The 10868-nt window shown below is 34.8% G+C and overlaps 1 protein-coding gene across 2 annotated transcripts; it reads right to left on the reverse strand.

The window, feature by feature from the left end:
* Positions 1-1410: 1410 nt before the first annotated feature.
* Positions 1411-7958, reverse strand: LOC130968092 (ribonuclease TUDOR 1). Of its 2 annotated transcripts, none has more exons than XM_057893174.1 (17): positions 7802-7958; positions 7288-7461; positions 7089-7163; positions 6876-6989; positions 6683-6787; positions 5714-5920; positions 5420-5635; positions 5235-5342; positions 4591-4761; positions 4312-4509; positions 3888-4235; positions 3555-3785; positions 3261-3449; positions 3097-3174; positions 2785-2979; positions 2011-2388; positions 1411-1888 (listed from the first exon to the last, which is right to left on the reverse strand). In XM_057893174.1, exons 2-17 carry the CDS (start codon positions 7435-7437, stop codon positions 1700-1702), a joined length of 2952 nt encoding a protein of 983 aa, XP_057749157.1. In that variant the 5' UTR covers positions 7438-7461; positions 7802-7958; the 3' UTR covers positions 1411-1699. The 2 variants fall into 2 exon arrangements, with proteins under 2 accessions (XP_057749157.1, XP_057749158.1); XM_057893175.1 differs by having other exon boundaries at positions 7288-7458; positions 7802-7953.
* Positions 7959-10868: the final 2910 nt, after the last annotated feature.

Here is a 10868-nt window from a genome sequence, read left to right on the forward strand (position 1 = left end):
ATGATTTAGATCACATCAAAATTCTTCCATTTATGTGATATACCATTCTATTATTATTATTATTATTATTATTATTATTATTATTATTATTATTATTATTATTATTATTAGAGAAAAAATTTAAAAATTTCTAAATATTAAAAATATTAGAAAAAAAATTTAAAAATTTCTACTAATAGTATATATTAGCTAAATTCATTATGAAGATTAAAATTTCACATTTAAAAAATATATATACGGTTATCATTTCAGTCTGATTTTGATTATGTGCATGTTTGAGCACTATTATTTTATCAAAAAATATCTTTTTTCAATGAAAATTTTTTTTTATTTTTTAACGTGTTTGAAAAATTTCTAGTAATAAAAGTAAAAGCACTAGTAAAATAAAAAAATATATCTTTTTTGAAAAGCTATAATTTACATCTTTTTTTAAAATATCTTTTTTCCTTAAAAAAAGATGTTTTTCATGTAATAAATAAACAAAAAAGCACTTTTATATTGTTATACATAAACATAATTGATAGATAAAAAGACCTTTTTACATGAGATATCCAAACATAAAATTACTTTTCCTTCTCTATAAGATCTTTTAAAAAAAAATAATTCGAAAAAATATCTTTTCTTAAAAACTCACCCAAACAAGCCTAGAAGCCCTATGTAATAGTGTAAATTATTTTTAATGATAACAGGAAGTATTGTTTTTATTGTTTTGATCCACATATTTCATTTTTATTAAAAATTTTAGAATTTAATTAGTTTGTGTCCTAAAAATATATTTTAAGAATAATTAAAATCTTTAAATTTTTTGATGTATTTAATACATTGAAATATAAAAATTTATCATTTTAATCATTTTTGGTAACAAAAAAATTTATAGCATCTTTAAAATGTACCCTTTTAATATATGTTAACAAGAGTCTAAATTTTAAAATAATAGTTTTTTAGCAGAGTTTGTCAATCGTGATTTTTGGAAAGTCAAGAGTGTTTTTCTTTCTTACAGGAGGCTATAGTGTTCTATCGGAATGAGAATTTTTTAGAGAATTCTTTAGTGTTTATAAAACTTGTCTAATTTGTTTAAAAATAGAAATGGAACAAAATAAAACCGACCTTTTTATTGTTAAATTCTACAAGTAAAAATTACGTTTAACAGACGACACCCTTTTTTATAATGTCAAAAGTGCTGTTTTATATTCAAGGAAATTATAGAAACTACTTAGAAGTGTGTGCGTGTCAGATAGAACCAGAAGGGAAGTATGTCTTTAGAAAGCAGAAGTGGTTATGTATTACTATTGCCCCTCTTTCTTTATTATGGACTTCATCCACACTTCCATTGAAGCACATGAATTGAGTGAATTTAACTCGATAAAAAGACAACCAAGAAAATGAAAACGAAGTTCTTAACTATCACCATAAAACAATGTCTATGCCGTCCCATGATATATTAATTAATAATAATTAAATTCTGCCGCATGCCCTTTTATTGTCTGATCTTTGAAAACAATTGTCCCCCTTAATCTAACAACAAAATTCATAACAAGAAAAACAAAACTCACAAAGCATTACGCACGGCATTTTCTTTTCCTCTCTTAACTCAATGTAAAATGTGGATGACTATAACTCGACTCATATTCCCTGTGAAGATGTCTACATTATAAGTAACTTATAAATTATAAGTTACCTTCCCCCAAAGAAATGACACTCACTTCCGGCCACTAGCCTTTCTTGCAGGGGGGGCAGTGTCCTCGTCGTCCGACTGAATATCTCCATACTGCCAGATTCCACGCCGGCTCGTCTTTGCCTCTGCCTGGAATTTCTCTAAATTATCAAGAGCTTGCTGTTTCTCTCTTCTGTCCCGTCTGTTCCTTTTTTCAAGCCTACCAAGTCCTTCCTGGAAATTTCACAAAGAAAACATTCAGAGGAAGTGAGTTTCCTGTGCAAACTGTATGCAGGTAATTAAAATCTATGCCTCTAAAGAGCATATCAAGAAAAACAGTGATTTGCAATGAAAACCTGTAGCATGGCAGCATTAACGCTGATCTCGGTATCCACAGCAACAAGAGTTACAGCAAGAACAGTCCCAGTTCCCTGCCCTTTCGTTTTCCCTCCTGAAGCATCTCTGTCCTCAACCTTGGCCCTGAATTCTTTGCCGCTGCCTAAAGTGAGTTCGCTCAAATATTCAGCTGCTTCTTGGCCAAAGTCCTCTTCCAAGTTTGGAACCTTCATGTATGCAAGGCTGCACAGTTGAGCAAGACCAGGAGCGGCAGAGACAGATGGATCAAGTGGTCGTAACTGACTGTAAGTTACTTCTTCTTGATTTCCATAATCAATGTAGAATACTTCAAATTTATCCTGGGGAGATTGAACGGCTCCTCGAGGCCCATTGACGATCTACATGATTCCATATACCGAATCATAAACCAAAACATAAAAATTGAATTAGACTAAGAACATAGGTCATCAGATCTCATTAACTCTATTCATAAATAGTAAGAGATCACATGCACGCAATATGTCAGCCACGTAGTAAAATATCTGACTGAATGATGTCAGGCCTCATAGTTTGGCAAATTTTGTTTTCCCCTAAATCCTAATAGTACAAATCTAGATAACAAATCAATGAAATGCAAGGGGTAGAAAGATACAAAAGGTTTAAAGAAACAAAACAGAATCCACTTTTGATCATCAAGTAAATATTTCTCATTAGCCATTTCTAAAGACCACACTTGATTGGCCATGGAATGGCTACCTCTTCTCACTATTACAGAAGCTAAACTAAGAACTTACCATTGCTCGGTACCATGATTTATCTGCCAGAAAATGACAAAGGACTATGTCACCCTTCTTAGGACTGAAAGCACCAAGCAGAGGAGCTTCTTGAAGGTTCAAAAAAGAAAGCTGTTGCTGAATGGATGCTATCTTCTGATCTCCAGCGGGTTGAACATAGAATTTACCACCACCCAAAACTTCTGTAACCACAACCTACAAATGTGTAACAATGGGACAAATCATTCAGACTTCTAAAATATCGAGAGATCATTCCGAATTTTTCAGTTTTCACAGCAAAAATGGTCATTTATGCAGGAGTATCCAAAGCACCTTAAGAACTTCTTGCTGTTTGTTTTCAACAGTTGCACCATTAGAGACTTCCTCCCCTTCGACATAATTCTCCCATATCTGCAATACAAATCACTTCAGAATAGCAAACCGGAAAAACAGAAGTGGCAATGTCAAGCATCATTAGGGAGGGACCTCTTCCTTACTTTCAGCTTTTGCCTCTTTGCAGATTGTTCAGCTTGCTCCAGAAGGTGTAAATCAGGAATTCTGTCACTGCCAAAGGATGTTTGAAGTTTTGCAAGACCAGCTTCAAGGAGTGTAACTGCTACATTTGTCCTTGACTCCCATAAGGATCCCAAGAACGTTCCAGTTCTATCAACAGTTTCCACTTCAATCTGAAAAGAGTAAATAATAAAATAAAATAAATAAATACAATTTTACAATTAAAAACTACAACCAGGAATCTTAGTTCACACAGGAAGGGATAAACCCTGAATTACCTCAACATCTCTCTGCATAATCTTTCGCCTCATCAGTGCAATTGCTTCCTCAGAATATGGCTCGTCACGACCAGGACATCTAACACCAGAGAATGCAAAAGCAATGCTGCAAGTTTCTTTTGGAATTAACAATTTAAAACGATGGCCGCTGAGGACATATTCCACAACAGCTGGGATTCTTCTACTCCGGTGCAGGAAAGGCAAGAAATCTTTGGCTTTCTTGGCTGATGCCTAGAATGAACCAAAACGGGAAAAAAAATGGGTTTTACAACATTTTATAAAAAATATTAACAGCGTAAAAGCAAAGAAGCAAAATTTAATGTAGCTTCTCACAATGGTCAGATCAGTTATATGCATGACCGGAGAGTCCTTGGCAGAATGGATTCCTTTTTTGCCAGATATGGCACGTGATTCTGCAGCAAGAAGAGCATCATAGTAGTTTGATCTCTCATCAAAGTCCCGATGTCTAATGACAGTTCCAAATCCTCGAGCAACTACCAACTCAGCGACATTGACCCCAGGTTGCTGGCTACCAGCAGGAACACCATCACCCTCACTCTTAACATTTGATACTAGGAAAACCGATCCAAAATCCATTGATCTAGCATCAGCAGCTCCAGGTGGAGCTGCAGACCCATCTGCTGGACTAACCTTTCTAGAATACTCCATTTGTACATTAACCTGAAAACAGGTATAAGCAACTAATGACTGTATTCACAATTGATCATCAAAATAATCAATCTTATAATTTTCATACTTGACGGCCAATGAGGCGTGTTCTCAAGAACTCCTTTGCTTCACGAGCATAGGGAGCTGGTTTTTCATCTCTACGAGGATTGCCCATTTTGGGACATCGAATACTTGACAGGTTAACTCGTCTCTCTGCTAGTGGACTGCCATAAGGAATGGAATCATCTGCAACAATGATGCAGTCCCCACTTACAACCTCAACCACCTAGAAAGAGTCCAGCCAAATTATTATATGAAAATCTAATTGAAGATTGACTGGTAGGAATAAAACTGGAAGACAGTTTACCTTTCCTGTAAAATTCTGGTCATGAATTGCCTTGGAATTAGTTGCTGGTGGTACATAATTTGTCCACATCCTCAATCTGCTTTTCTTAGCCTGAAGCTCTGCAGCCTTCAGCTTCCTCTTAGCCTCATCCTCCATCATATTTGCACTCCATTCAACATATTTGGCGAAACCCTATAGATAGAGGAAATCGAAACGAGAGGGGTTTTTACTATTGTTTAAATGAATCTTATCAGATGAAAAGACATGGAGAAACTCCAAAGATTTCCCTTTAAGAGACAATAAACAAGAAATGTTTAATTATTTGTGCTATCTTTGGGAAGCCACTTGATGTGATTAGCCCATAAAGCCAGAAAGGATAGCCAGTACGAACTTTCCTTTTGAAATCCTTCTAGTTGGTAGGTAGGTAGATAAAAATCTTTCATAGCTTCAATGCGTGTTCTACGTGTTTCATATATATTCATAAACATCAGGTCAATGTTATGGAGACTCCTCAAACTAAGTCAATTTCAGAGGCCACAAGCTTACTGCTAACTCAAATAACTCAACATAGTTATGATCCAATAGAAAATCAGTGGAATAAATCTTTCAAGGCCAACAGAAATTCAGCTAAAAGGTTATACACTTTCAACAAGGGAAGAACATACATTTTCAACAAGTTCCAACGCCAGGTCTTTTGCTGATTCACCATCAGGATAATACACTGACCCAATCAAATTGCTGAACTTATCAACACCTTCAAGGACAACCCGCACCTACATACCAACCTGAAATTTAGAAAACAAGCAAAAATGCAACAAGCAAAGATAAATTAAAAAAGCATATTTCATACATCTCGGTTCAACACTCTCATCTCGGTGAAAAATTTAGCCTCATGAGCAAAAGGATCAGCAACACTTTCAGCAACAGCAGCTGAAACTGCAAGCCTTTGGGCAGATGTAAGTGGGGCTCGAGACTCAGCAGGAACATCTCCACTATCGGTTCTATCTGCTGTCACCTCTGACTCAACAACAGGCTCTGATGCAGCTTTCCTTCCCATTTGTGGGGACTAAATTAAGGAAAAATAGTTATTATCATGATTAACAGATAGCAGCATGGCAACACGAACAGCATTAATGGGACATACCTGAATTCCAGCCACGAAAACTTGGACAAACTGAAATTCAGGGAGCAGATAGACTCGCAGGGTACTGCCATCGCGAACCTGCTCAACAATTCCTTCCATTGGCTTGCCTTTGTTTGCAGCCAACAAACCCATAGCATCCAAGTTGCTTGGATCACCAATGGCTGAAGGTGGTAGATTTCTGACGGAGGCCTCAGCAGCACCTGGACTCTGCAATCAACCACAAAATCATAATCAGGCATGACAAGTTTCTGTATAAGATTAGCTACAAATCACACTTCTCCATTCTTTTGTCCGTTTCCATTACATGCTAGACATATCCCCCCCAACAAAGACCAAGGTCCCACTTCGTAGCAAAGGTGCCCATCGCGAGGCTCCTAGGTGGCCCCTTAATGGGAAATACAAAGGGGGTTTATAAGAATGGAGAATGTAAAACCGAAATGGAGAGCATTGGTGGGATTGAACACCGCTACTCTCCTCGCATGTCCCAGCTCAAGCCAACTAAGTCACCAACATGGAGAAGTCCTGTCTAGATATTTTATGTTAAAGTGTATTAAAATAATTATCAAATAAATCCAATGACAAAGTTAAATGTCATTGCATAATTAATCCTTATTGTGGAAGGCAACAAGAAAATACTCATTTCCAGTCTGCACATAAATATTAAATATTTACATGCAACATTTAATTAAATCAACTCCGAGATAGTGACAGCATATTATGCTTTGGTAATGACAAGATACAATGATTAGATAACGACAACATGTAACGCTTTTCATCAGCAAATGACGCCTAACAGAATTTAGGTTGGATTCAAGTAAACCAAGCATCCAACAAAGCAGGGGGCTTGCATCAAATAAGCAATTAAAAAAAAAAAACTTGTTCACCAATTATAATATTATTAAAATTGTCTTTCGCAGTAAGTAACTATCAACTGTCAAGGGTCCAACATTTAAAAACGGAAACCCTAACCTTGTTCCAACGACCAACGCCTTCCTGTTTAGCTTGTTCTTCCAATCTTAACAATTCTGCAAGGTAAGGGCTTGCTTCTCCTTTCTGTTGCCCCTGCTCTCTAATCTGCACAAACAAAAACCACAATATACAATTTAGTGATGGAGAAACAATTCAAGCAGGGAACAACTACCAGAAACACTCTGTACTACACCTTTGCCCATCCTGCAGCAACAACCAGCATTGCAACATTCTTATCCCCAAGAAAAACACTTGCAAACTCACGATTTATGGAGGGCACATTGTAATCAATCTTGAAGGTCACCTCCTGTTCCACCAATATACCAAGTCAGAGATTTAGAATGTTGCATGAGAATTAAATAACGGCAGGGCAGGTGATAAAACTGCAAACTTTATTTTTCCTCACCTTCCCAACGCAGAGCTTCCTTAGAAATTCTCTACTTTCCCAAGCATATGGTTCATCCACACCACCCCTTCTTGCCTATAGAAATATTTTAAACAAAAAAATATACCAAACATCTCAGCTATTACAACCTTGATACAAGATTTTTTTTTTCCTTTTCCAGAATGAGAAAAGGGATATTAGCATATATGGAGAAAATTACCAGCCTAGGAGCAATTAAAGATGATAAAGTGATGGTCTTTTCAGGAAGAGCACCAGGCCTTGAGCTAGTGAGGGCCACAATGACCAAACAATCCCCAGAAGGAACAGCTTTGACCCTTCCTCTGTACCACCCAGTCGCTGTTGATGCCATCTTCAACAGCTAACCTACGATCTGCTATTAGAAAAAAAAACGAAATATCTAAGTTACAAAATTTTCATCCATGCATTGACATGTAAATTACTCAGATCCACGACAACAATAGCCAAAAGAAACAAGCATGCACAAACACAACAATCTAAGCTTCTGAAAAACAATCTAGATGGAGCTGGTGCATTAGGCGATCGGATGAGAAAGGCTTCGTAATGATGGAATAGATAATCAAAATTGAGATCCGAAAATGGAAGGGAACGACGAAATCAAATGGAAGCGCATGCAGGGGAGAAAGCTGAATGAAGATCTACAACAACAATGAATAAATGAACGTAGAGCGTGAAAGGATAGGAAGCAGAAGAACCTTCTGAGGAACAGCGATGGATTCGATGAGAACAGAGAATTCGGCGGCGGATCACGATTCAGAGAGAGAGAGAGAGAGAGAGAGAGAGTGATGCAATTGTTAAATATTAGAAAGGAGGAAGAAGAGAGCTGGTTAATGTGAAATGAATGAATGAATGCCGAAATCTCTGAAGTAAGCCTTGTTAAACTTTAGCCCTCTGTTTCTACTATAATTACGATAATTGCCACTGCTAATTTCGCTTTCAATTCTGGATATCTGATCAATATTCGACCAAAATAAGCATCCTCGTCCTCCGCGTGACATATACAGTATATAGCAAAAGATATTTTAACATAGTTTAGTCATTGATATTAATATTTGAGAACGAAAAATAAATAAGTCCGATGATTAAGCTTATCTTTTTTTTTCCTCTCTCATTTTCGGACATATAATAACTACCTATCTTTGGGCAACGCCTTTTCTGGTGTAATAGTGTTTTTCGCTCGTTACCTTAATGATATTAAAAACACCATTGTTTTCTCTGACATGAACTCTTTGTCTTATTTGTGTCTTTACCTATTTGTATACATAATCTACGTACATTTTTCTGATAAAATATAATATAACATACAGTCATACACTTATGAAATAAATTTCACTCGCATTTAATTAGATAATAAAAATTTTATATACGAGACAAAATAGATAGATATTAAAATAATATTTTTATTTTTGTGTGAATGAACTTTCGAGGTATAATTCATCTCTTACGTTATTGTAATACGCCTCTTTTTTAAAAAAATGAGAATAACTTGGATGTCAAAGAATATAGTGAATAAATACCTACAAAAGACGCTCAAGTCAGTAAGTGTGTAAAAGTATAAGAATTCTATGATTATAGAATATTAAACATGAAATAAAACTTATTATGTGGTCCTCTATAAGATATAGAAATTGATGCATATAATTAATTAATAGAGCTGATGTTATGAGCATTTGTCATTAAGTCAGAATAATGGTTATTAAAATCGTTCGTTACAAACTTAGAATGAAGACAAATAAAATCGAGTTATGACACATAATGCACAATAAAGACCAAGTTATAAGGTGACGAATCACAGCCCCAAGTTTACTGATCATATAATCCAAGCTAAATTCATAAAATAAAATGAGCTATAACTTGATTAAAAGATAAGTGAATAATGATATGGTAAGCCTCCAAATTTAGTCGGATTATTATGTCGGCAGTTAAAAAATAAATAATTTTGCAATCAGTTTTATCTGCTCGAATTAATTGTGGGATAGATATTTCATCAACCTATAACAAGAGACTGATGATTATTTTTCGCTATTTTTAATTTATAAATATTGGCTTAACTAAAAGATGTTCTGAAATAAATTATATGAATATGATAATAAATATGAAGGGTATTTACAAATTTGATTAATTAATATTATTAATATTATTAATATTAATAAACGGTTACTAACCGTTTTGTACCATTTGGTTGAAGGGACACAACCTTTTAAGGATTGTGTATGTTCAAAACATTGTGTCTATTGGCTAAAGGGACACAACTCTTTAAGAGTTGTATATGTTCAAAACATTGTATCTATTGGCAATAGAAATGACACAACCATTTGTATACGTAACTAATCATAATTGCTACGTGCAATATGTATAAATAAGTCATTATCCACTATTTCAGATATGAAGTACTAAGCGTACAATTTACTCTACTATTAAGAGATTTTCTTTGTTCAAGAGAGTTGAGAATTTCTTACTATTGCTAATTAAGAAATTCTTAGGTTTCATTGTATCCTGGGAGAGTATTGTCATCAACCCTATAGCAACTAAGTGTGGGGACAAATATCTCTCTAAAGAAAGCGATCTAATCGTGCCTTGAAACCACTACACAGATATAAGATTTTGTCATCTTACCATCTTCATATACCCAACAATTTTAGAGAGATATTATTTGAAGATGGCACAAGATCAAAACACCACGTTCAAGGTCATGAATCAAGAGTTTGTCAAGTTAGATCGCTTTGATAGAATAAACTTCAACTATTGGAAGGACAAGATGATGTTCCTTCTTTCGGTTCTCAATCTTGCATATGTGATTGACTGAAAAACTCCACCAATTGCCAATGCTGCTGGAAGTTCCACAATGGAAGAGGAAGAAAAGATTGTTGAATTGAAGAAGAAACATGATGCAGATACTATTGTATGTCGAGGTCATATGTTAATTCAATCACCATTGGAGATTTGGAAATATTTGGAAGAAAAGTACAATACTAAACGACAAGGAACAGATAAGTTTACTATGATGAAATATTTTGAATTTATTATAAATGATATTATTGATCAAATTTATGAATTACAAATCCTTGTAAGTTGACTTCGTGATCTACAAGTGGTGATCCTTGAATCATTACAAGGTGAAGAATATTTTTCTAATGAATTTGATCACTTTTGTGAATTACATGGTATTGTGCATGAATCTTCCGCTCCATATACTCCGCAACAAAAATGGTTTGGCGGAAAGGAAAACCGTACCTTAGTGGATATGGTTAATTCAATGTTACTAAATGCAAAATTGCCTTACAATTTGTGAGATGAAACATTATTGACATCATGTCATATCCATAATAGGATATCATCAAGACATAGAAAGGTTTCTCCTTATGAAATTTGGAAAGAAAGGAAACCTAATTTATATTATCTTAAAGTGTGGGGGTGTTTAGCCTTTTATTGAGTTCCTTATCAAAAGAGAACCAAATTGGGGCCAAGAGGCATAAAAGGCACTTTTATAGGATATGCTTAAAATTCTAAAGCATATAAATATTATATTAGACTTAGTGTCTAATGTAGTTGTTGAATCAAGAGAGATAGAATTTATTGAAAATAAATTTATCAATTATTCAACTTCTAATTTAGAATATCCCCAAAATGATACTAATGTTTCACAAGAAATATATATGGAGCAACCGAAAAGCTATGTGCTACCCGAAAATGAAAAGAAAGTTTTCAAATTAATTAAGTCTTTATATGGGCTAAAACAAGCGCCTAAACAATGGCATGAGA

The sequence above is a fragment of the Arachis stenosperma genome, chromosome 3, assembly GCF_014773155.1.
Source record: "Arachis stenosperma cultivar V10309 chromosome 3, arast.V10309.gnm1.PFL2, whole genome shotgun sequence".
In the NCBI taxonomy this organism is placed as follows: Eukaryota; Viridiplantae; Streptophyta; class Magnoliopsida; order Fabales; family Fabaceae; genus Arachis; species Arachis stenosperma.

Coding starts and splice junctions, on each gene's coding strand:
- LOC130968092 (XM_057893174.1), bottom strand. CDS start 7,437: ATGGCATCAACAGCGACTGGGTGGTACAGAGGAAGGGTCAAAGCTGTT. Junction 7,164..7,287: donor CTTTAATTGCTCCTAGGCTG/GTAATTTTCTCC, acceptor ATATTTCTATAG/GCAAGAAGGGGTGGTGTGGA. Junction 2,980..3,096: donor AACAGCAAGAAGTTCTTAAG/GTGCTTTGGATA, acceptor ACACATTTGTAG/GTTGTGGTTACAGAAGTTTT.